We start from the raw sequence: 25,405 nt of genomic DNA, 5'->3' as shown, positions 1-25,405 counted from the left end.
ACTTCCTGGGGTCCAGCCACAGCTTCTCTGGGCACCCTGTGCCAGGGCCCCTCGCCTAATGATGGGACCAGGCCCAGCAATCCTGGTCACTGAGAGGCTGCTCTGAGCTCAGCACACAGGACTGTCACTGCCCCGTGGGTGTCACAGCCGGCATCAAACACAGCTCCAAGGTCCTTCCCAGCTCCCCCAGCCTCCAGGAGCGGCACGGGGAAGGCTTGGGTGGGGTGCCTCTGAGCTGTTGGAGCTATCCTGAGACGCACTCTGCATTTCCTGTTTGGTGTTTTTCTGAGGCTGTATTCTGAAGCACGTATTAACCCAAAGCCATGATCACATCTTAACCCAGGCTCCCAGCCAGACAAGCAGAGCACAAAGCGATGTTCTGGGTGAATCCAGCGGGATCACGGGTGCTTGGATGCCATGTCGGTGTCGGTGAAGGCAGCAGCTGTCAGTGCTCCAAGGGGCCAGAGGCTTTTTGGGAGCTTCCCTGACTGCTCCAAGCCATAACAGATCCCATTGCTTCCCTGAAAACCTGGGTTTCTAGAGTTTGCGGTGCTTGGCTTGGTACAATTGCACTCTATCTGATGTCCTGTAGTCTGAAGTCTAAGTTGTAGCATCCCATAATGGTTTGGGTTGGAAGGGACCTTAAAGATCATCCAGTTGTCCCGACTGCTATGGGCAGGGACCCCTTCCACTAGACCAGTGTTTTGACAAAAGGATACAAACTTTTACTTTAAAATATTTCAAATGTCACTGAAATCCTTTGCTTTTACTTTGGTTTTAAGCAGTTCCAGACATGATTAGAAGTTGGATACAAATTCACAACCACAAACATTTGCACTAGGCACTGGAACTAGTTGGTCTCCATGCTATCATCCTAGGATTTGATAATTTTAACTTACTTTCATGGTTTTATCAGACCTGTTTTTGTTTTGATGCCCAAGACTTGGTGCTACCAAAAGCAGCTCCACGGCTTTGTGGTGCCTCCCAACTCTGCAGTGCTGGGTGCTCATGGATGTGGGATTGGTGCTGAGTTGTATCACTGCACAGGCAGCAAAAAGCCTCCCCATGACTGCCAGAAGCATTCCTGTCACTTTTCTAATGGGTATAACGCTGGGATTGGAGGGATTGTCTGCCAGCCACCTTCCTGGGAAGCCCAGTGGCAGGGGGGTCAGTGGGGCGCAGCTGGAGGCCATAGAACTTGTGGTCTCCAGCTCCAGAGTCCAGCCAGGCTCTGGGTGGTAGTTGGAGTGGCTGGGATGACGCCCAGCTTGGGCAATGACTGTTCTTTTGTGTCATTCAAAGCCTCTGGCTTGGGCAGGGCCACGGGATGTAACAGTGTTATGGTGACACCCAGCAACAGGGCGTCCTACACCTCTGGGCAGGTCCAGAGGGTTTGCAGGGTGGGTTTGAGCCCCCTTTGCAGTGCTGAGCCCCAGGATCAGTTTCCCTTTGCTTTTGTCCTGCAGTCCCACCCACTATCCCTGTGCAACACTAGTGAGGATGAACACACGGAATCGGGATTCATCACCATCGTCAAGCTGGAACAGCCGGATCGGGATCCCAACCCCTGCCTGTCCCTGGCCAACAAGGTAAGTGCAAAAATGCCTGAAATGGCATCAGCCTGGGAAGTGACACCTGTGGTGCAGCTGCAGCAAAGACAAGGGGAGGAGGAGGCAGCAAGGTAGGAAAGAGCTGTTGGGAAGTAGAGAAAAGGACAAGGACAGGGCAAGGTCCTTGGCAGAAGCAGTCCTAGGCAGAGGGGATCCTTTGGGAGAGATGCTGTGCCAGCCATCCCAAATACCCATCCCTTGGCCTTTTGGGCTGCCTGACTCTGTAAAAGGTGTATAATTCCCCCTAGCCTGGCAGCTCTGGGATGGTCAGACCTTACCCAACGTCCCACACTCTTTGCTGCCCAGTAGCCTTGTTCCCCTCCTGTTTTACAGCCTCACATTGCTTCCTGGTCTGTGTGATTTGTGTTTCTCTGTGTTTTCTGGCCTGTGGGAAAACATGAACACAGAAAACATCTTCTGTGGCTCTGTTGCCAAAAATAATGCTGCAATACTTCACTGGATGAGGCATGGGAAGACTCAGTGCTGAGCAGTGAGATAAATGCAGACCAGCTGAACTAGTGGTGGGTCATGACTTGTGAACAGTTCGTGCCCTGGGAGATCTCAGAGGTCTTTGGATCAGACACCTCAGTGAAACAGCACTTCCTGTGCCAAAAGCTGAGGTCAGTGGTCCAATTCTCTGGTAATAAGGAAGTCACATAGGAACAAGGGTCATTTTAAGCCTTAAAATCTTTGTGATTCTGATTAAGTTGCATGGATAAGGATGACATTGGCTTTTTCTTTTGATTGTCGCTCTACCAAATGTTGGGTATTTTCATGCTTGTGCAAGTGTTGTACAAACATGAAAACCCCCTTGTTCAGTTCTTCTTGCCTTTACCTGGATTGCCTTCCGGTGATTTCACCCTGTTGCCATCTTCCTGCTGGTGGTGATATGGTGGGTATGGGGACAGGGTCCTTTTCCATGTTCCCTGCAACTCAGCTGAAGAAGGCAGGCAAAACTTGTATCCAGTGTTTTCTCCTGCACACCAGGGTTTTTTCATGGAGGATTTGACATCAAAGGTAAGGAAAGGGGTGTAATGCCATGGTGGATTTGCCATCCCAGGGCTGGTTCCCCCTGGTTGTACAGGCAGACAGGCAGCAGTACCTGTCCCTTCCTGGGTTGCCCAGCCCAAATTTGGGATGCTGCTGCTCAGGAGCTGGTGCCAGATGTTGGCATGAGCCAGTGTGATGGAGTTGCCAACCTGGTGTCAGTTCCCCCACACCTGGAAAATGGCCTGGGCCCGCCTGGGCAGCTTGTGACAGACACGAGGAAAAGGGCCGGGCAGGTGACGTGACTGTGACATGACGGTGGTGCCAGGATGCCCCAGGATGTTTGGTCAGTGCAGCTGCTGTGGAGGACCGTGAACAAGAGGACGAAGCAGCTGCAAAGGCCCATCTTCCATTTCAGAACTTTAAAAGGTTTCAAAACTTGGGCCATGTTGGATGGAGCTTGGAGCAATCTGGTCTAGTGGAAAGTGTCCCTGGCTGTAACAGCGGGTGGAATGAGATGGGCTTTGAGGTCTCATGCAGCCCAAACCATTCTGGGATGATGAGATTCTGTTTCACTAGTTTTGTCCTGCATCTTTGAGACTCTGATCACAGCACTGGAAGTACCAGTGTGTTACTGAGTCCAAGGATCAGCTGAGGAAGGGGACAAGACATGGAGCATTGCTGCACTCTGCTCATCCACCTGGATCCCTTCTCCAGGATTCCTAAACTCCCCAAAGCAAACAAACCCTCAGTTCACCTGCTAGACTGAGATCACTGGCCATCAGTCATCACTACTCTGTTACCAGAGCCAGATCCAGCACTGGATTTTGATATCCAGCTGTACCTGACAGTACTTGCAGTCCTGCAGGTGTTCCTGCTCTAAAATCTCACCAAGGGAGGTTTACAGTTCTCCCACTAGCAGGAGTAGTTTAGCCATGAAATATAGCAGATGCTCCTTAGGCTGGTGACATCCCTGGGTCCTGCCTTTATCATGGATCCTCCACCCCCTGCAATTCCTCCCTGTCTGCTTCTCCAACCTCCTGAAGCCTCTGTCAAGCTCCCTTCCTCTAACATCATACAGATAATCACAAAATGGTTGGGACTGGAAGGGACCTTAAAAGATCATTGCATCCTAAGCTGCTGCCATGGGCAGGGATGCTGAGAGCTCTTCCTCAAAATCCCAGGACCATACTCTTCCTCTGGAGTTGGAGTGTAGCTGGGGATGTGGCTGGTGCTGAGTGGAGATGGAACCTTTTTTTCTTGGCAAGTGTGTCTTGGGGCAGAGCTTTGCATGTGGAATTGCAGGGCTGTATCAATGATGATAAAAATAGCCATGTGCAGGGTGTTATCACAACCTCTGCTTCAGCTGTCACCCAGCCAAGCCCTGCACACGGACAGCCCTGGCCAGCCCAGCATGAGGAGAACTCCACCAGCCACCTGAGGCACTTCCCTGCTTCCTAAATCCTGTCACTGCTTCCGCTTCCAAAGCTAAAACCAGCAGGGAAAGCATTAGAGGAGGGGAAGGCATGGAAGGACCTCTGGAATCAATTCAAAGTGATTTTTTGTTCTTTCTGATCATAATTTGTAAATTTTTGGGGGTTTTATTTTTTTTTATTTCTGAGTGAACCAGTGATTGCAAGCCTGGTTATCAGACCAGCTGAACTAGTGGTGGGTCGTGACTTGTTAACAGTTCAATTGCAAGCCTGGTTATCAGCTGAACTAGTGGTGGGTCATGACTTGTTAACAGTTCGTGCCCTGGGAGATCTCAGAGCTCTTTGGATCAGGCACCTCAGTGAAGCAGCACTTCCTGTGCCAAAAGCTGAGGTCAGTGGTCCAATTCTCTGGTAAAAAGGACTGCTGAGACCTCCAAAATCATCCTGTAAATATCTATTTGCACCAGAATTGTTTCAGTCCTAAAAGAGGGAGCTCGGCTGTGCCATGTGGCTGAAGAGATACAGTGCAAACACAGCTAACACTGAGAAAATTACTGTATCAAGCAAATTGTGAAAGGCTTGAACAGAATTGCAGAATATCTTGAGTTGGAAAGGAGCCCTAAGGATCCTCTAGTCCAGGCCCTGGCCCTGCACAGACACCCCAACAATCCCACCCTGGGCATCCCTGGAGCTCCTGGAGCTCTGGCAGCCTCGGGGCCGTGCCCATTCCCTGGGGAGCCTGGGCAGTGCCAGCACCCTCTGGGGGAAGAACCTTTTGCTAAAATCCAATATAAACCTTCCTGGCACAGTTCCAGCCATTCCCAACACCAGAAGTTGTGTCCTTTGCAACAAGAGTCAGAAAGATGTTGGGAAAAGTCATTTGTCCAGTCTCAGTTGTTCATTGCTCCATAGTCAGTGTCTTTAGCAGGATAAAATCATTGTAGAGCTGTTTGTTGTTCATCAAAGCCTGACTGTTGGATGGAATTCACTCCCTGAAAGTCCTCTTCCCCTGAAAGTGCTGGCAAACACTGGGTTCCTTTGATCCTAGGCAGGACCCCAGTCTCTGATCCCTCTCCCGAGCCTTGATTCCACTTTTCCAGCTTCCCCATGAGTTTTAAATCAGCAGACCAGAGCCTCCACCTCTGCCTGTTGCCAGCCACCTGCAGCTCCATTCCCATGCCTGTACCCAGACCCAGGTCCCCACTGCTCCTTGCCGAGGTGCCCGGGAGCAGGGACGGAGCTGGTGCCCCTCGGCCATGCCGGGAATGCCGCATCCCTCGGCCTGGCCCTGGCAGGCCCCGGGCCTGGGAGCGGGCAGTGCCCCACGGCCCCGCCGGCCCTGGCAGCGCTGCCCCTGTTTGCTCGGGACGCACAGATCAAAGGGCTCCGCCTGGGCTACCGGCCCAGCCCAGCCCAGCCCAGCCCAGCCCAGCCCAGCTTCCATCTCCCGGGGCTGCCTCTGCCTGCCCGGAGGGCTCCAGGGGCTGCCTGGGTGGAGGTGGGTGACCCGCGAGCTCCTGGCTGTTACCTCAGCAGGGTGGCATGTGTGCTCGGCTGGGTGGGTCTCTGAGCTGTCCCTTCCCTCCGGGAAAGCCATGGAACTGCTAATCCTAGAGCAGACCTGCAGCTGGCTCCAGCTGAGCTTCTCCCTGATGAGCAGGAGGAGCTAGGGAGCGTGAGTGGCAGTCAGGCCCCCTGACAGCCCTGGTGCTGCCAGGTGACCTGTGGGAGTTTCTGCTGTCTGTGGAGTTCAGCAGGGCTAATGGGACTGCACATCCCTCCCCAGTAAATACAGCTCTGAAACAAGGGCTGGCACGCGGACAGCTGGGGAATTGTTAGGTTTGTGTGTTGCTGTGACTGCAATGCCACCAAGTAGTTCACCTCCACAACTTTAGGAAGAAACCACCCGTGAGCTGCAGGGCTATGGCACTGCAGCCCAACACAAGTCAGGAACTGAGGTAGGAATGATTTCCGCGGTCCAAACAGGTGCTTCTTTCTCCTGGGAAGAGCCCAGGAGGCAGACATGGATCCAATGGCAGGTGTGGACACAGGGTACAGTACAAAATGTCCACTGAAGCTTCTGTTGTTTTGGACAGGCAAAGCTGGCAGGGGAGCGTGGAGCCCGTGCGATCCTTTTTGACATCACCGATGATGAAAGTGCTGCTGATCAGGTACAGACCCCAGTGATACCCTCAGCTAAAACACAGTGCTCCTGTCCTATCCCGAAATGTGCTCAGGGCAGGACCCCCCAGCCACCAGTGGGACGTCCCAGGAGGATGCTGCTGGTGTTGGGTGTTGGCTCTTACCCCACGCAGACACTTTCCATGGCACATCCATGCTCTTAAAAGACATTGTCTGGCCAATCAATATTTTCTGTGAGGAGCTGGATGCTTCCTCTTGGGAAGTCATAAATTTCCCCATCCCACATAGCCCAGACAGCCCAGTGTACCCCAGGAAAGGTGATTTCTCAGGTTTCCAGCCAGCTTGCTTTGCTGTTGGTGCAGGTTTAACCTTGGTTAGAACACCTGCAAAGGTCCCTTTCTCCAGCATGTTGTCATCTCTGGAAGGGAATTAATTCCCCATCCGGATAATCCAGGGATATGAAAAACATCCAGTTTTAGGTAGGGAACAGACAGGGGAGCTGGTGCCTGATCTCATCCAAGCTCTGGGCTGACTCCTTGCTGGATCCATCCCTCGTGGCTCTTTCATGCACTTATATCTTAATTTCTGGTGCCAGAGAAACACAGCAGGAAATGCAGGTCCGTGAGGTGATGCCGAGGTTGCTTAGATCCCAGTCTCTGATCCCTACCCTGACCCTTGGCTCCCACTTTTCCAGCTTTCCCATTTGGTACACAAAAGCCAAGAGCATCAAATCCTATCAACAACTCAGAGCCTTCAGCCTTGCCTCCATGGTCTTCTTGACCATCTGCACCTCCATTCACATCTCCATCCCTGTCCACCGACCTCTGGATTCCCGCAGGGTGTGGGAAGGGGTTACTGGGTCTGATGGCCACCCTGATCCAGCTCAGTCTGGAGGAGAGCAGGCTCACACACCTGCTGACCACACACCTCACACACCACAGTGGAAGACTGACGGTGTGACAAGTGGAACAAGCAGAATATCCTTAGGGAGGAGGGGAACTGGATGGGTCCAGAGCAGAGGAAGCATTTCTGTGGTGAAGGCAGCACTCGGCAGTGCTGTTGGCACTTTCACAGAGAAGAGGAGGGACCAAGAGCTCTTGCACAGGGGCTTGAAAGGAGCTCAAGAGACACCAAGAAATGGCTGGTTGTGCATGAGGAGTCACCAGCAGGGAAAATTAAGAAATCCATGCTGGAAGATTGATAAAAGAGAAACTTCCATCTGATTCATCATAGAGGAATAGTGTAAACTTGGCGGAGCAGTCAGTCTCTGAAGTGTTGCAAGGAGTATCATGAGGAACAGACGTGCCTGGGGGGCCGGGATCATCCTTGTTTCAGGCTGTTTTGGATCAGCCCTCACTGTTTGTTTCTTTGCAGCTGAGGAAGCCCAGAGGCCTGAGCCAGCCTGTGGTCCTGATCAGGGGCCACGACGCTGAGCTCCTCATGGGCGTCGTGAACAAGAACAGAGAGGCCCACGTGAAGATAGAAGTCAAGGAGCCACCAGCTTGGGTGAGAGACACATGATTCCCACTGCCTCCTGTATCCCCCCTCCCAACCTGCTAGGCTTTCCCAGAGAGGCTGAGCTTTCCTCCTCAGGGGTGGAGATCATGGCCTCTTGCAGGAATTGTCTTTAGCATTCAGACCTGCTGCAAGTAAAAGCTCAAAAGCATTTTCAGCTTACTTAGTTTCTTTTGCTTTAATGTCATGAGTGAGGCAAGGGGATTCTCTGTCTCTTCAAGTAAGACCAAGCCTTGATTTTCTCATCTTGTGCTGCCTTAGACCATGGTCTCAAGGGAGCTGAGATGCTGCAAGACAGAGATATTCTGTTCTTGTATGGATGTGCAGAAAAAACTGAACTGTTTTTAATTTTACCTGTAAAGAACAAAGAGGAGGAGCTTGGCCAAGGATGAGGTTTCCCAAGACTGATGGTCCAGAAGACCAGATTCCCCCAGCCTCTAACTCCCACCAAGAGTAATTTCCACACAAGAATAATTTCTGTCTTGTTTTATCCAACAGCCAGACTACGATGTGTGGATTCTTCTCACAGTGGTCAGCACTGTGGTCGTCATCATTTTGATTTTTGTTGTCCGCACAAAGTGCCAGCTGAACAGGACTCAGGTAGGGATCTCATGGAGCAGACGTGTCTGAGCAAACAGGAATACAGGAAAAGCAGGAACAGACACCTTTTGGGAGGGGAAATGGGCAGATAATGATAGGACAGGGAGAACAGTTCTAAACTAAGAGGAGAGATTTAGATTAGATGTGGGAAGAAATTCTTCCCTGTGAGGTGAGGGTGGTGAGCCCATGGCACAGGTTGCCCAGAGAAGCTGTTGGCTGCCCCTGGATCCTTGCAAGTGTCCAAGGCCAGGTTGGATGGGGCTTGGAGTACCCTGGGATAATGGAAGATGTCCCTGCCCATGGCAGGAGAGTGGAATAAGATGAGCTTTAAGGTCCCTTCTAATCAAATCCATTCCTTGATTCTATGATTGTTCGATTTAGTATTCTTAATAGAAATTAACAAATGAAATAATCATCTTCCCAGAGTCAGATGTATTTCCATATTTGAAACTATCCCATTTGTCCTATAGAGAGACAATCCTCTGGGGATCAAAAATTCAGCACTGCTGAGTGATTTGAATGTCTAGGGCCAGATGTCTCCTGCTGGTGACAAAGCCTACTCTGGTTGAGCTTAGCTAGAAAGTCACCTCTGCAGATGGGTATCGTCCCCAAGTTTCTGATAATCCCATTTTGAGTATGGGAGGGCAGAGTAAGGCTGAGCCTCTCCTCAAGCCCCGTGTGTCTCTGCAGGACTCGGTGCAGCAGCAGACCCTGCAGGCCATCGGGCAGCTGGCCACACGCCGCTACCAGCCCCGGGCGCGGCCGGCCCCGCGCTGGGACTCGGCCAGCAGCTGCAGCTCCGCCCCGCTCTGTGCCATCTGCCTCGAGGAGTTCAGCGAGGGGCAGGTAGGGCTTGGCCAGGACTGCTGTGCTCATGGCTCTGGCTTCCCAGGTGGGGGGGTCAGCAGTGGGAGCTGAGCATGGCAGGAGCCTGTGAGATGCTTCCTCCTGAACTCCTGAGTGCTGGAAAGGGATTGCATCCGTGAGGTGTGCCTGCCTCTGGGCTATAAAGTCTCTGCTGAAGTCTTGTCTCCAGGCAGGTCTCCAGCTGTGGCTGTGGGGTAAAATGCCCATTTTGAAATAGGGTAAAATTGGATTTGCTGCTCCAGAGCACCCAGCCTGAAATCTCCCTATTCCCAAGGGTTTGCACCGCTCTGGATGTTCACAGAGAAGGACTGGAGGTGCTCCACAGCCTCCTCCATGCACACTTGGGCTGCAGATCCCTTACTGTTAGACGTGTGTCTGTCCTTCAAGGCTCACTTCCATCAGGAAGGACCCATCTAGGTCTTGGAACATGGTTCTCCTTGCTCATTCTCCTCCTCTCCACTTTTTTCTAGGAACTGCGGATCATCTCATGTTCCCATGAGTTCCATCGGGAGTGTGTTGACCCTTGGCTGCAGCAACACCACACATGTCCACTTTGCATGTTCAATATTCTTGGTAGGGCTCAGACACAGCATTTCCTGGCTGAGGACAGGGTTGGGTGCAGGATTGTGCCCAGGAGCTCCAGTTACTCTTGGGAGATGGATTAGCAGGTCCTCATGTCCCTGTGCACAGAGTGGACAGGGGACTGTGTGCATGGAGAGAAGTCCCTTGCCTGTGAGCCCACCAGGGTACAAAAAGCTGCTGGGCTTGGGCTGGGACTTGCACCAAGAGGAGGGATTCCAGTCCTGAGACCTGTGGGGAAGGGAACGCCGCAACACTGGGGGTCATGATAGCAGGGAGAGGGTGCAGGACCATCAGGGTGGTTTGGTGGTGGCAGCAAGGAGTTGCAGAATACGGGTGGGACGTGGGGCCATGGTGGGAGGGCAGTGGAGCATCAGTGCTAGGGTTGCTGCAGGTGGGCTGTGGGACATGGGCTGGATACTCCCTTTTGGGCTGTGGGATGTGTGCTGTATACTCCCTTCTTTCTCCACAGCCAGGGACTCAGGGGACCAGGCTATGGCTGCCAGCTCCAGGCTGGTCCCTCAGGACATGGAGCCTGGGCGGCGACTCCACCTTTTCCGCCAGCATCCGGGACATGCCCTTTACCACCTCCCACAAGCATATCCTCAGAGGAACCTCAGGAGCTTTCCCCCAGAGCCATCCCACAGCAACCCCTTCTTCCACTCTCCAGAGCTCTCTCAGATGGATTTTGGCACCATCCACTACATGCCCTACAGACCAGCCACCTCCCTGCTGGCCTGTGGCCACATGGCCCCGCTGGCCCCAGGCTTGCTGGGGCAGCAGCACCCCAACCCCTCTGCATGCGGGCAGGCGCTGGCACCGCACAGGACATGTCCCCTTCAGCCTCAGCCCCCCTGTCTGGCACCCAAGGCAGTTGTGGCACAGAAGCAGCACCGTGCGCCCGCCCTGCGCCGAGGGCTTGGCCATGGGCACCAGCACAACAGCAGTGGCTCTGGGGAGAGCTATCTCACGGAGCACAGCGGGTACCTGGCCGACGGGCCGGGCAGCGACTCCAGCTCGGGGCCCTGCCACGGCTCCTCCAGTGACTCCATGTTGAACTGCACAGACGTCAGCCTGCAGGGCATCCATGGCAGCTGCTCCACGTTCCGCAGTTCCCTCAGCAGCGACTATGATCCCTTCGTGTACTGCAGCTCCGAGGGCCCCACCACGGACCACGGCCAGGAGCAGCTGCAGCTGCCCAGGGAGAGGCGGCCCCGCTCCTTGGACCTGGTGGTGCCCGGGGGGGCTGCTCCGGCCAAGCCCCAGGTGCTCAGCCACGTCCACTACCACCACCACCAGCACCATCACTACAGGCAGGACGTGGACTGTTCCCCTGGGCGGGCTGGGCAGGGGCCCGGGCCACGCAAATCCCGCTATTCCGGGGCCAAGGTTGCCTTCCACAGTGCTCGGACACAAAAGAGGGGTGAGAAAAGCCATCACTCTCAGCAGCCTCTGGAAAGCAGTGCCGTGCTGCAGGAGGCAGCTCCAGCAGGCCAGCCAGCCTGTCCCCAGGAAGGCCAGGAGCCCCCTCATGCCCCCTCCACTTCTCCAAACAGGCTGGACTTCAGTGTAGGTGCCAACAGACAATTGGGAGCAGCTGGCACACCCCCTGTCCCGCTGCCCTCCAGACACAACTTACAGAGCAGGCATCACCGAAGGAAAAGAAAGTGTCCCCTGGAGCCTGACCCCGCTCTCCTGCCCAAGGACTCAGCCGAGCCCGGAGCCTGCAACACTCACCTTCCTCCCAGCCACCCCGCTGGCTACCGCTGCTCTCCCGAAGCCCAGCCCCTGATCCCAAGTGCTCCCCTGCCCAGCGGCTCCCAGCTGCTCTGGAAGTGTTTAGTGCCACAGTCCAGCTCCGAGCTGAGGAAGCAGGAGGAGGGGTTGTCAGGATGGGAGAGAAACCGCTCAGTTCCTGCAGATTCCTCAGGGACGTGCACCCCCAGACACAGTCTGAGTGTCCGCCTTCACTGCCCATCCCAGCGCGGTGGTCAGGGTAAGTCTGGCCTTCGCCTCTCCTGCCAGCAAGCAGATGAATGAGGAGGGGGTTTGCTGAAGGAACTCCAGCTGTCAGGACACCTGGTACCTTCCTGATGGGTTTTCCTACAGGAGCACTGACTGCAGGAGCATTCCAGAAGCTCACCTGTGAGGGTGGTGGCCTGAATGATGAGCAGGTGTGTTAAAGAGTGCACCAAACCCTGAAATACTACAACTGAGAAATAAGGTGGCTAATTTTAATTAAACATCTCTAGCAGCTGGAATATCTCCCAAAAGGAGGGGTGGGACCACATTTTTCAGTGTCCTTGTACCAGTTTTGGGTGTCTTACTGGCAGAGTTGTTATGATTAAGGCTTTTTGGGCTCCAGTTGTTTTAGCCAAGCCCAGCTAACTGGAATCAGTGAGAAAGGAAGTGTGTGTGGCCTGGGGTAGTAGAACAGACTAATTGAGTTGCTTGATTTGCACATCCCTCATTTCTCACCTGCCTCTGTTGCGTGGGAGTTGCTTTTTAGAGTCTTTTGGAAATCAGATGTAATTAAAGTTTGGCCCTATGCCTAAGTGCTGCGTTCTCTCACAAAGAGAGGGAAAATGCCTTTGAGACGAGTGTCTTTGAAAGAACCTGAGTTTAGCTCCCAGCTTTTGCTCTCTCAGGTCCTCTGAAGGCAGCAACCTGCAAGTCAGCAGGGACAGGTGCTGGCTGGGAGCAGAGCCTGGCTCCCTTCCTCGCCCTGCCTCTGACTCATTGCAGGTCCTCGGGCAAATCCTTTTGATTTAGGTACCAAACACAGATCTGGCTGTCTAATTTCTGTTATAACACTGGCCTTAAACTTGTGACTCACTGTGCCCATTGTGCCACAGAGATAATAACTTCCTCCCAGTGCTTGTCTATCCAGCCCCACCCCACACCCAGGCTCCCGGTGCTGCGGAGGCAGTGGGGCAGGGGAGGCTGGATGGGCATGGTCCTGGCTCCCTGCAGCCTTCTGGCCTCCCAGACTCCCAGAAACAGGGATTTTTCCCAGATGCAGAAGTGCCTGACACTGCAGATAGGTCATAGGGAGGTTCTTCCAAGGCCTGGAGGGATGCTGGTGTTTGGAGAGATAAGGAGCATCAGGTCAGAGATGTCTCTGGTTGCAGGGAGCTCTGAGCGCTGATGCCCTCCCTGGGTACCCCACAGGGAGAGAGCCCTCCTGGCTCAGGGCAGGCTGCTCAGGGCTTGCTTTGAGCTCCCGAATGAGCCTGGGAGGGCTTCAAGAGCAGGAGTTTGTGCACCTAACACAGGGTGCTAGGCATTGCAGGGTCCATGCCGGGATGCTTCTGTGTCTTTGGAAATGGTCCCAGTGGCCCCAGGCTGTGCCCACCTCCTCATGACCCTCTGACCCCCACCCAGAGCCAACGCCAGCTGCTTTTTCAAGCACACCAAGCCTGCATTCCCTCTTCCCTCCCCATTCCAGCAGGTAGAAGGACCAATGTATCTGAAAGTGCTATGAATCTATGTGTGTTTACTGCAGTAGCTTCTATGGATGCTTTCAGGGCCACCCAGAGAGTCAGAATTCCCTTGCAAGATTGAGAGACTACACAGATTCAGATTTAACTTCATTAAGGGCAGAGGTCAGAGCATAGAGCTTGTGCAGGGCTTATGCAGAAAAGCCACCAAGCTGAAAACATTGGTTGACATAACACAACCTCTGAATTATAATCACATTGGTTCTTTATCTTGAGAAAGGTATAAATCAATAGAGAAGTTAAAAAGAGCAAAGAACAATCTCAGTAGACAGTCCCATGCAAGCAGGACACAAAACACAGACAAGGAGACCAAGGAAAAATGCGTCAGCGCCTCCAGATAAATAGCATAAGGCTAAAAATATAAGTAGATGAATTAGAAAGCCCAGATTTAAATTAAAGTTTTGACATAAACTTTTCAGAAACCCAGTTTAGAAGAAAAGCAAACAGTGGGACCCTGTAATTCGTAGGTGAAATTACAGAGAGGGAAGCGTGTGTCTCTTCTGGTGGCGTGGGAGAGACAGTGCACTAAGAAGAGTATGAAGTCCAGTGACAAGTGACACAAATTGCCCCCAAGTAGAAGGGGGGTGGCATTAGGGTTATAACACTGCGTCAGCACAGGCTGCAAAGAGGAGGCTACATAGACAGGAGAGTCTTGAGAATATTGCTAAAATAAGCAGTCAAAAGATGCCTTTGGGCACAGGGATCATGCACAGCCCCAGAAAAGGGCTGGTCAAGCAGCAGGGCAGAGAGGGCACTTGGAAACTGCTGCTCCAAAGCCAAGGTGTGGCTGGAGAAGGAAATCAGAGCTGGATGCCAAGTGAAGTACAGAGCCATGGAGAGACAGGCCAGGAAATATTGCTGTGAACAGCTTGTGTAAAGCAGACTATTAATGCAAACGTTTTCAGCTGCTTTGGAAGGGAGAAGGCTGCCTGGGGTTTTTCAGATCTAAGGAGTAACAGAAGTCTGAGGGATGTTCAGGAGCTGTAAGTGCAGAGCAGAAGAGCAAAATGCCTTTGTTGCATTAGTGGTCACCAGGGGAGTGCTCAGAGAGGTTCTCACCTGGCACAACTCCATTCAGAGCAGGAGGGGCAGAATCCCTCATGAATCAAATCATCAGTTTGAGCACTTCTGAAATATAGTGGAGAGTAACAAATTGCCAGAGGTACAGATTACCCACTGGGCATCCTGCAGGGCTCAAGCACACAGCTGATAAATCCTGAATGTGGACTGCAATCTCTTATCCATGCCCAGACCGAGGAGGAAGAGCTGAGGGCAATATCAGCTGGAAATAGCTGAAGCCACAGAACGATGAGCCTGACTTTCCAGCCAAGCAAATTGTTAAAAATTCAAATACAGGGTCTGACTTGTAGGCACATGGCTGAATGTGAAAACCAGGGGAGGAGGCAACCCAGTTTTTGTAGGGAGAGATAACACCTGGCAGATCTTTTAGGGGAAGGAAGCTCTGAAAGGATAAAAGGGAAGGTGCTCCCACAGGTAAATAACTCATTGAAAAAGGAGACAAGTGCAGATCAGACTTAATAGAGGGGAATTACTCAAGGAAGGAGAGAAATGGAGTTCTGCAACTGTATGAACCTTCCAGCAAGCTCATAAATATCCTGGACAAGGAGAGGAGATAGGAAAGTGTATAACATATTAAAACTGGATACAGAGTGTTACAGGAGGATCTCCTGCTGCTGACCTGTTGAGTGAGAGAGTGGTGGATGAAATCCCCTGTAAGTAGCACAAAATGCCACACATGAGGAGAGCCACTTTTAAGTAAAAATCACAATGTTATTATCATTAGTGTTGTTATTATTACCATTATCATTAGCTGGATGGGGACTATGTGGAACAAGCAGAAAGTGCCTTTATGCAGCTGTGTAAGCCTGTGGTGATCTCACAGCTCCTGATCATCAAAAAGGGTGGAAAAAGAAAGGGAAATAATTTCTGTCCTCTTGGAAGGAGGGCAGAAATTTATCTGGTACAATCCCAGCAATGTTTTTTTCTGAGAAAATAGAAGAATAGTGAGAGTTTCATGTGGGGAAAAAAAGTGATGAGCAGAGGATTTGGAAGAGAGGATATGAAATAAGGAGAGCAGAAGACAAGGCAGACAAGAGAGTACTTAGAACAAAGTAACTGATGGCATCAAATGGGAACCAGAAGCTTTAAAACACCCAAAAGGCAACACATGGTGTGTAGCGAAACTGGTGCTGGTAGCCCCCGGGATGTAGATGCCAGAATTAATATGGTTTTGAGAGCCCAGATCAAGAGGTAGCAAATGCAGAGATGCAAATCCACCCTCTGGCTCAGGAAGTTCCTAAACGAAGGCTTCCAGAAGCTGCTGGTGCTGCTGTGGGATGCAGCACCCTCCAGGTGTGTGCTAACCTCACCCAGCTGCCAGGTGAGGCTGAATCTTGGTGCACAGCCCCTGGAGAAATTCCACTTGTGCAGGCAGTGCCATGCTCTGGCATCTCAGGGAATAACTCTGTGGATGATCCCAAAGAGCCTTGCATGATCTTGGAGTTTATGCCTCTTCCTTGAGCATCTCCATCAGCCATTCTTGGCAGGCTTTGCATAAAGGTGCATCCCTGACTCTTCTGTTGCCTGGAGAGACCACACCTGGGAGTCGTGTCCTGGAGAATCAATCCTGGAGCAATGCTGATGGATCCTCTTATGGGAAAACAGACAGCTGGGAGTGAATTCCAGCTGGATGGCTTCCTGAACCGCCCGGCACACCCGGGAAGCATCCCAGAACAGCCACACTGCTCCAGCACAGGCTGATGAAATCTTGATTTCTCTCCCTGAAAAAGCTCACCTCCTGCAGTGCACTCGACATCCTCCCCCTCTCTTCCCTCCTGCTCATCCAGTGTCCCTTTTCCTGCCACATTTTTAACCTTACTAGGGAGGGGAAAAGGGATTAGAGGGCAAAAAAAGACTGTCCTTAAAACCTTTAACACCCAAAGAACATGATTTCTATGGTGTCATAACGGTGTGCTCCAGGTCGTTGCTATGCCATGGCCAGTCCACCAGCCAAGGTTCTCCCACCTCTCCGAGTTCTTGATCTTTTCTTAGCACAAGCAGGGGACACTTCCGCAGGCACAGCTTTCAGAAAATATTGTAGTAATGCTATTTGAGACTGAAGGCATGTGAACACAGAGGGCTTGAAGCTGGACAGTCTGTTTTTGGGTTGCACATAAGCTGGTGACAGGGGAAGCAGTTGGAAATGGTTTATTCCACATACTTGTGACTCAAGTCACAAATGCAAGAGATGCTTAAACTCTGTCTTCAGGTACTATGGCCATGCTTGCACACACGTGTACGTGTATAACACCATGTGCATTCATTTTCCCACATGGTTAGCTACACTTTTCCAAGCAAAATCTCATTTGTTTGTTTTCCTCCCACATATTTAATTTTCAAGGCTCTGCTCCTACAGCTGGAGCAGATACATAGGTGATATATAACCGGCAAGAATTTGTTGTGACTGTTTTGAAAAGCTGTTTTAAATTGCCCTCAATGAATCTTTAAGAGGGCATTTCTTTCCTTTGATCTCAGAAACATTCAGGAAAAGGGAGATAGGAAGAATAATGCCTGTATGCCTTTGCTGGGCTATGCTGACCTTGTGTAAGAGTTCTGGGCAGGCTTGAGAGACATCTGGGAAGGGACTGTGGTGTGTGTGACAACAGGCAGTGACTTAGAGAGAGAGGGGCTGTCTGGAGCAGTGACTTGGGTGAACCTTTTCAGGCAGCCCTTTTGTTGGATGGTTCCAAGTAAACTAGTCAGCACCTGCCTATCAATAATTCTCCAGGCAGAAGGGGCTGGCAAGAGCCCGGACCTGAGCTGGGCTCAGAAGCAATTTGTGCAACCTCTCGAACACTGTGGAACATATGTTGTTCCTGTCTTGCATCACTGCCCTCTGCTCTTACTGCCTGGAGTTTCTGTTGCCCCCTGGCTCTGTGAGATATGAATTGGTGTTGTTTTCTGTTGCTAATAATTTTTGAATCAGCTGTACGGGTTTTCACAAAGAGCAAACATTAAAAAGCCTCAAAAGCAAACACCTAGCAGTGATGTGAATCCCAGGGTCCCTTAGCTTGCCTCCTCTGAAATATATAAGGAGTAGCTTGATGTCTTATCTTAAGATTTTCTTGTACTTCACCTTAGAGGAATAAATTGGCTGGGAGGTGGCCAGAAAATTCCCTCTGAAAAACTGACAGAAACTTCCTAGAATCATGCAATATTCTGAATTGGAAGGGACCCACAAGGATCATGCAGGACACTACAACAATCCCAGCCTGTGTATCCCTGGGAGCGTTGTTCAAACGCTCCTGGAGCTCTGGCAGCCTGGAGGCTGGGACCGTTCCCTGGGGAGCCTGTTTCAGTGGCTTAGTGGCTTTTTTAGTAGCTTTCACTTAGTGGTTTTTCCTGCAGCATTTGTTCTCTGGATTGCAGGGTCAAGGCCCCAGCTGCTGCAGAGCCTGGGAATGTTCAGCCAGGTGTAGCTGACACTGTTCTTTGTCCTTTTCTTTGAATGCAGGATCTGAAGAGGAGGTCCAGGATGTTCATGAACACTCTGTTTAATAAAACATTGGCCTCTTTGCTCAGTGGGAGTTGGAGTGGACACAGATGTTGATGGAGCTGCTCACGTCTGGCTCTGCCCAGCCCTGCCCTGCTGAGACACAGACTGGCAAGAGCAACGGGCCACTCGTGGTCTCCTGACACGTCCCCACGCCGCGGCAGTCACACAGACAGAGCCCTGCTGTCCAGCCGTCTCCTCTGGAGGCACAGGCAGCCCCTCGTCAGCGCGTGGCACCGCTCCGAGCTGGGCAGGGCTCCCAGGGAGAGCTCACCGAGTGAGTGCAAGCTGCTATTTTGGCATGTTCATGCCACAGAAGGTTTTGCTAAACACTGCAAAAATAAACAAGCCTTCGAGACCAAAAGCTGCAGAAATTACTTTCTGTGGCCTGGTAGCTCCTGACTTCATTTCCTCACTTAGGTCAAAAGCCAGATTTCTTCAATTAACTTTTCCATGCTTATTTCAGACACAGGAACAAGCTATTCTCCATCTCACCGCTCACAGGCCTGCCCTGCAAGGTGCTGCTTCTGACTTCAGTGGAAACCAAGAGCTCTCATCACTTTTGGTCACCTCAGTGTCCCTCAGCTGATGCCATCTCGGCCACTGACTGTTTGCCAGCAGCAGGAGAGGGGAAGACACAGGGACGTCAGCATTTCTGGGAAGGAGCTGGGTCAGACTCTTTCCATTGCAAAGAATCCACCCTCTCATCTGGCAATGTGAACAAAGTCTCTCACTCACCCCCTAACTCCTCCGCCTACCCTCAAATAGCTGTCATGGCCAGCCCTGTTAAGAGCATATTTCAAACATATCTTAGATGTCCCCATCACAGGAGTCATAGAAAATCCTGGAATTCATGTGGCTCCTGCTTCTCTCCTTCCTCTCATTGCTCCAAGACACAGCAAAAATCCCCAGCAAAAGCTTCCATAATAAACGCAGAGCAAAGCCCTGTCCATCACCCAGCCATAACTTCATATTCTGAGACTCCTGAAATCCTTCAAAAGGAATTTTCTGTCTTTTCCAACATTTTGATGATTCAGGGAGAAAACTTGAGAAATCATCAGGCTCTAGTTTATTATGTTCCCCCACTCCCCCATTTATTAATATTTTGGGTTTTTCTGAATGTCACTAGTTCTTATTTCCTACGTCTCATAATTTGCAGACATTCAAGCAAAATAAAACCTGCCAAATTCAAAACATACAGAACCCATGCAGCTTTCAAACAGCAGAGAATTCCTGTCAGAATGCCCTAAATGAGCAGTCAGGCCAAAGAATCAGCCAGATTCCCATGTGAAATGCACGTTTCTGTGGCACCAAGTGCTTCCAACATTGGTGAGGATACGACACTGGAGCTAAAGATAACGCTTAACAGTTTGAAACTTGATGTAGGGACAAACTTTCCCATCTGCTCAGTAAACCTTCCCATGTCTTCCTTTGAAGCAGCAGCTTCTCAAGAGAGTCGCTCTGGTGATGCAGTCCCAGTTCAGGATAATCCTCTGCCTTCTTTTGTTGGTGGGAAAGCTTTTTATGGGGTTTGCTGCCCTTAATCCTTGAAAAAGGCATCTTTGTCCCAGCTGCTAATCAGTCCCTGACAGTCAAGTGATCAGCCAATAGCACTGTTTTAAACCCAAGATTATTCTCTTGTAGTGCTCATTCCTTGTCTCCTTGTGACCAAGCCCCTGTGGGACCTTTCAGTCTAGGGAAGAGCTGAATTTCTTTTGTCAAAGAACCCAGCAGAATTACAGACCTTTCCAGGTTCTTGTTTGTCCTACAGCACAAGCAGAAGACACAGGCCCAGAAAGTTTTCTCCTGTGCAGGGAAGTCAGTCTTAAACTAGAGGAAAAATCCAGGAGTGGGTCTGGATTCACCTCATTCGGCTTCTTGTGCTCCTGGTGTGTGGCTTGTGTGAACCAGCTCCCTGTGTCCTTGACCATCCTGGAGGGCTCAGAGGCTTAATAGAGGGGGAGCGTCATGAAGTCAGGGTGCTCCTGCTGCTTTTTTTAGGAGTCAGGAAAGCAGAGAGCCTCCAGGGATGCATTTCACTGCTCAAAAGAACAAGTGCAGCTCTAAAGACCTGTTTTTCCCTCCTTACCCCTAACAGAAGAGGAAATTCCTGAATGTATGAGCCACAAGCTTCTTTGGGAAAGCTGCACCCTCTCCACTCCCCACTGCACTATTACCAGGCTGCCAGGGCAGCTCCTGCTTCCAGATGTCTCCCTTCCCCGACCTTATGCTGCTGCTGCTGTTCACGTAGGAGATGCTGGAGTGCAGGTCTGCCTCAGTGGGGCTCAGGGAGAGGACAGGGAGGAACTGTCTGGGAACTTGGGTTTGAAAGTCCTCTTCAGTAGATGGATGACTATCCTTGGCTGCCTGGAAGGGAAGAAGCAGTATCTGAGAATATAGGGAATGGTTCCTCACAGTTCTTTACCTCTTGCTTCTGGGTGATGCTTTTGAGTGCTCAGTGCTTGTGAGCTCCACCGTGGAATTTCTCCAGCATTCCTGCAGTGATGCAGAGCTCATTTTCCTTCTTTGCATCCCAAGTCACAGCCAAAAACTGATGGAAGCCAGAGCATCCCAAACTCCCTCTATCCAAACTGAAGCCCCACTGCTTTTGCTGGGGCACCCCTTCCCAGGAGCTCCCACCTCCTGAACTGGGCATATGGTCGGGCTGGCTGGATATCCCCTCCTGCACAAATCCTTCATATCCTTTGGAAATGTGAATATCAGTTCATTTTGTTGTTGCTTTTTGTTTCGTTTTTATTTTTGCTGAGTCTAACCTGGCTCTCGGGGTTTGGGAATAAATTATGACCCAGGGAAAAAAAAAAAAAAAAAGACCACACATAGGGGGGGAAAAAAATACGTTTTATATATATGCAAAACTGTGTATTTATGTCCGATAAACAGAAAGATGTGTGAATATGCTGATGTGCTCAGAAATATATTTATTTACTAATATATTTATCCATGTACCGGTCTGCTGCCTGCGGTTGTTCTTTGTGCGTTGGGCTGCGCTGGCGGAGCCCGCGGGGAGGGACCCGGGCCCGGGCCGTGACAGAAACTCCGCCCGCCGCGCCCACTCGGGCCCGGGGCGCATCCAGGGCCGGGGCGAGTTCGGAGCCGTTCCCGTTCCCGTTCCCGGGGCGGGTCCAGGGCTGGGGCGGCTCCGTTCTCATTCCCTTTCCCGTTCCCGTTCCCTTTCCCGGGGCGGGTCCGTTCTCATTCCCGTTCCCGTTCCCGTTCCCGGGGCGGGTCCGGAGCCGCCGCGCAGCCGCAGAATGGGACCGGCGCAGCGATGGCCGCGATCTCGCTGGAGACCGTCCCCAAGGACCTGCGGCACCTGCGCGCCTGCCTGCTCTGCTCCCTCGTCAAGGTGGGACCGGGAAGGGGACAGGGACAGGGGACGGCATAGGGGTTGCTCCCCGCCGGTTGCGGACCTTCCTCCGCCCGGGTTCAGCCTCGCAGCCCCTACCGGGCCCTTCTCCCTGGCCTCGGCACTGCCTGTCCCAGCCCTCCCCGGTCGGCTCGGGCCTCCTCGCTCCGGCCGCGGCCCTTCCCTGCGCGGGCTCTATTTCCTCTCGGCCCCGGCCCGAGCATTTCTGCCCTTCCCGGCCCTTTCCCCGCCCGTTTTGGCTCTCTTTGTCCCGGCCCTTCCCGGCCCAGGCCCCCTCCCTGGCCTGGACCTTCCTGCTCCTTCCCCCGCCTGGTCTGTCCCTTCGACCCCGGCCCGGCCTCCCCGCTCCTGCCACGGCCCTTCCCTGCCCGGGCCTCTCTCCCTCCCCTGCCTCCTGCAGCCTCTGGGCGCTTCCCATTCGCCCTGGCCCTGAGCCCTCCATCCCGGGGTTCCCTCCGTTTCCCCGGCCCCTAACTGGTCCCAGTCCCTGACACCCGTGTTCCCTTAGACCATCGACCAGTTTGAGTATGATGGCTGTGACAACTGTGAGACGTATCTGCAGATGAAGGGCAACCGTGAGATGGTCTATGACTGCACCAGCTCCTCCTTTGATGGGTGAGTGGGGCTGGGCCCGGCCTCGGTCCCCCAGGAACCTGGGAATACTGAAGTAGCACTGTGGGGTCACCCAGCTGGGAAACATCCCCTCACTGCCATCCCTCCTGCAGGATCATCACCATGATGAGCCCTGAGGACAGCTGGGTCTCCAAGTGGCAGCGGATCAGTGAGTAATTTGGGAGCTGGAGATCCCTTCTCTGCAAACCCTTCTCAGGGGCAGTGGGAACTGCTGGTTGGGCTGTGGAAGGGGTTCTGCCCTCCAATGAGGGGATATCTGCACATGTTGAGGATTCCCACTTGGCTGCTCCATGTGGGGTAACTTGGGGCTTTATTTCCTGTAGGTACCTTCAAGCCAGGTGTCTATGCAGTGTCTGTGACCGGCCGCCTGCCCCAAGGTACCTGTGTGATGGAGTCAGGGTTTGGGGCTCTGAACACTGCACAGGGAACATGCTGTGTGGGTGATGGGATCAGCAGAGGTGTCATAGGATCAGCAAAGGTGACTGCGAAGAGGTGTTGGACTTGAGCGGGAGAGTTTCAGGGTTCAGCACTGCACCTGCCAGAAGTTTATATTGTAAGCTGCTGACTAAAGCCTGGCTATCAGAGGCATAAACTGGGATTAGTGAGTGATTCTGGAAAGTGGGCACATCTCAAACCATTCAGATCTAGGATAACATGGAGTTTTGTTCATAGAAAAGGGTTTTGCAGGATGGGGTGCTGTTGTGGCAATCCCAGTGAGTACACCCCTACTCCTGCACTAAGGGTTTATGCCATGGTGGATTTGTATGTTGACAAATGGAGTGGAGGGTGCAGAGGATTTGGTTCATCTCTGGGAGTGGAGGGTGCAGAGGATTTGGTTCATCTCTGGAATGCAGAAAGGGCATCATCCATCCAGCTGAGTTCCTGCCCAGTGTGTAGCCCCAGAGTAGACTCCTAACCCAGAAGTGAATCCCAAACCCTTGGGGTCAAAGCTATGCCTGTGTCTGGAATCCCAGGTTTCTTATGACTGAAATGACTGAGCTCTGCATTAGGAAGGAGCTGGAAACATCATGAGGCCAGAAGCTGAGGCTTTCTGACACAGCCCAGGTGCATCTGAAATACCCAGGGTTAGGGTTTAAATGGGATCTCAGGGAAAAGCTCTTCCCCCAGAGGGTGCTGGGCACTGCCCAGGCTCCCTAGGAAATGGGCACTGCCCTATGGCTGGCAGAGCTCCAGGAGCATTTGCACACTGCTCCCAGGGATGAACAGGGTGGGATTGTTGGGGTGTCTGTGCAGGACCAGGGCAGACTCCCATGATCCTTGTCCTCTTCCAACTCAGGATATTCCATGATTCTGTGAAATAAAGGTGATTGTCCAGTTTTACATGACAGAACCACCACATGTTCCCAGGGCTCCTCATTCCAGGAGAAGACTGAAATGTGTTTGTCTCCTTGCTGCAGGGATCGTCCGAGAGCTGAAGAGCCGTGGCGTGGCCTACAAGTCTCGGGACACAGCCATAAAAACCTGAAGGGCCCTTGTGCTGCCTGGAGATCCCAGTGCTGCATGGAAGATGCAGTGGGCACTGCTCCAAAACCTCTGAGCTTTATCCTGTAGGGAAGTGGGGCTGGATTCAGAGTGTGCTGGCTCAGCTTCCCTTGCTCAGTACCTCTGGACTGAACCACACCACAGACCACAGACATTTATCTGAGTCTTGACAGGGGGGAGGCTGTGAGTAGAGTTGGGAAAGGGTGTTTAATCATGATGCCCAAGCTTTTTTACAGTTGGTGTGGGAAAGAGGGGATTTGGGAAATAGCTGTGTAAATAGTTCAATAAAGCCCACTGCTTGGTCAGGGCTGGGTCCAGTTGTCACTCTGTCACTGGTTTCACCACTGCAGGGTGGTGAGATGGAGGGGCTCACACTCACCCCCCTGCCTGTGCCACACTGCGGAGCCTGCGATTGTCACTACTTGTGCCATGGGCCACATTCCTGCCTTGAGAGCGAGATCCTGCCCTGGCTGTGTGAGGTGTCCTTCCATGGGGAAAACCTGCGGCTGCCAGATGGATGGAGCAGATGGAGTTGGTTACATGGAGGTCACAGTGCCCTGGGCCTGCAGGTCCTGTACAAGGGATGCAGTAGCAGGATGGAGCTTCCAGGACCATCCACTGGCTGTTTCTGGGCTCCAGGGCAGGCAGAGCAGGACGAGCCCATTGCCAGTGTGGTTGGGAGGCAGCGCCAGGCCTTGCACACGGGTGAGGTGGACCAGCAAGGGTGGAAACGCGCACCCAGCCTTGTGTTCTGCAGATCTGACTGTTACAAGTGTCAGCTTGCAAGTGTCTGTAACACTTGAACTCCGGAGGGATTTGGCCTTCTTCTTGAATTACTTTGTTTCAGTTCAGCAGCACCCATCAATCAAGAAGGGCCAAGTCCTCCATCAGTAGCTCTGTGAAATAACCTTTTTTTTTTTTCCTCCCTGAAATAATCCTGGAGCTGGAAAGCTCAAGTTTTGTTTTCTGGAGACAAGTAATGGAAGTAGAGCCTGAAAATTGCACTTGGTCTGGGATGAGAGCAGCTGCAGAACAGGGAATTCAGGACTGGCTGAAGAGACCCTGCCAGGAGTGCAGAGCAGATGCCCTCTCTGCACTGCTCTAGTTTGTAGAGTTGCTATGAGAAATGAGTCCCAGGTGCCCCAGGTCAGACAAGGCCTCCTGTGGAGATCTGGAGCAGAAATGTGATGGGAGAAGCCTGGAGCACAGGGAGGCTGGAGGGGAAGGTGCCTTAAGACACCTTTTGCATGGGCCCTTGCAGATGTGGTGCTGAAGTAATGAGTATTTACTCAGTGCAGACCAGGGCCAAGTCAAGTCCTTGCTGGGCTCTGAGCTCCAGCAAATGTCTCCAGGTGCAGGTCACGTTTTGTGGAAAGAGCTGAGAGCACATTGGCCCCTGGTCTGGGGGTTGGGCTCTTGGTTACAGAAAGCAGCAGGTTCGGTTCTGAAGTCAAAAGGGGAAGTTGACCATGTCTTTCACACATCCCTGGTGAAATCAAAGCCCTTGAGCTGACTGGTGAATCATTCTTCAGGCTTGCTGGGTTGCAGTCCGGGCAGAAGATGAGTGTTGGGAATTCCCCACAGGCCTGTGGGACAAGAGATGTGACTGTCACAGCAACCCAGGGCCTGCCTGCAGGATGCTCGGGTTTAGGCATTCTGGGCATGCACCTCAGGGCCCTGGAGGGCAATTTTGGCCATGAGTGGCACAGGATAACCTGGGATCCCCCCAGATGCATTTATCCCGTGGAATGGTCTGGGAAAGCTGCAGCCATGGGCTGTTTGGGCAGCCTGACATGTTCAGGATGGAAGGGGACAAGGAGGATGAGCTGGCTGGTTCTTTCTCCAGCTGGCTGGAGATGGTTTTGGGGGACAAGGGTTTGGCTCCAGCCAGGCTGGGAGGATGTTGGATGACAGATCCACCCCCCTGCCATGCCCAGCCCTGGGAGCCTCACGCTGGCAGTGCCACGGGGTGGCAGCACAGTCTTGTGCTGGGGCTGGGGAACTGCTGGAGACCGACTGAGGCACAAGCTCCATTTTCTGCTGCTTCACGGCATTTTCTGTGTTGTTTCACAGCA

The 25,405-nt window shown here is 52.4% G+C and overlaps 2 protein-coding genes across 3 annotated transcripts in view; both read left to right on the top strand.

The window, feature by feature from the left end:
• Positions 1–20,992, top strand: part of RNF43 (ring finger protein 43) — a 60,501-nt gene extending 39,509 nt beyond the window's left edge. Inside the window, exons 3-11 of one of the 2 annotated variants that reach the window (XR_005630277.1) lie at positions 1,467–1,589; positions 6,127–6,201; positions 7,547–7,678; positions 8,186–8,287; positions 8,978–9,133; positions 9,625–9,727; positions 10,206–11,729; positions 17,768–18,083; positions 18,273–20,992. Coding sequence is in view for 1 of the 2 variants with exons in the window: in XM_039732928.1 (XP_039588862.1) it covers positions 1,467–1,589; positions 6,127–6,201; positions 7,547–7,678; positions 8,186–8,287; positions 8,978–9,133; positions 9,625–9,727; positions 10,206–11,729; positions 17,768–17,811 (2,259 nt within the window). In the remaining variant the exon portion in view is untranslated. Of the gene's footprint in view, positions 1–1,466; positions 1,590–6,126; positions 6,202–7,546; positions 7,679–8,185; positions 8,288–8,977; positions 9,134–9,624; positions 9,728–10,205; positions 11,730–17,767 lie in introns of both variants that reach the window. The other variant, XM_039732928.1, reaches the window with a different exon arrangement.
• A 25-nt stretch (positions 20,993–21,017) lies between these two features.
• Positions 21,018–23,635, top strand: SUPT4H1 (SPT4 homolog, DSIF elongation factor subunit). Its single transcript, XM_039732929.1, has 5 exons — positions 21,018–21,173; positions 21,703–21,809; positions 21,920–21,975; positions 22,151–22,204; positions 23,246–23,635. The coding sequence occupies exons 1-5, from the start codon at positions 21,096–21,098 to the stop codon at positions 23,311–23,313; spliced, it is 363 nt and encodes a 120-aa protein (XP_039588863.1). The 5' UTR covers positions 21,018–21,095; the 3' UTR covers positions 23,314–23,635.
• The last annotated feature ends 1,770 nt before the right edge of the window (positions 23,636–25,405 follow it).

This window comes from Passer montanus, unplaced genomic scaffold (assembly GCF_014805655.1).
Source record: "Passer montanus isolate IOZ18808 unplaced genomic scaffold, ASM1480565v1 scaffold81, whole genome shotgun sequence".
Taxonomy (NCBI): Eukaryota; Metazoa; Chordata; class Aves; order Passeriformes; family Passeridae; genus Passer; species Passer montanus.
The sequence above is the reverse complement of the archived record's forward strand: the minus strand, read 5'-3'. Positions and strand labels throughout refer to the sequence as shown.

Bases quoted from the DNA above. Each gene is read 5' to 3' on its own strand.
- SUPT4H1 (XM_039732929.1), top strand. From the start codon at position 21,096: ATGGCCGCGATCTCGCTGGAGACCGTCCCCAAGGACCTGCGGCACCTG. The intron at 21,976-22,150 runs GTGAGTAATTTG...TATTTCCTGTAG, and splicing joins CTCCAAGTGGCAGCGGATCA to GTACCTTCAAGCCAGGTGTC. The intron at 22,205-23,245 runs GTACCTGTGTGA...TCCTTGCTGCAG, and splicing joins GACCGGCCGCCTGCCCCAAG to GGATCGTCCGAGAGCTGAAG.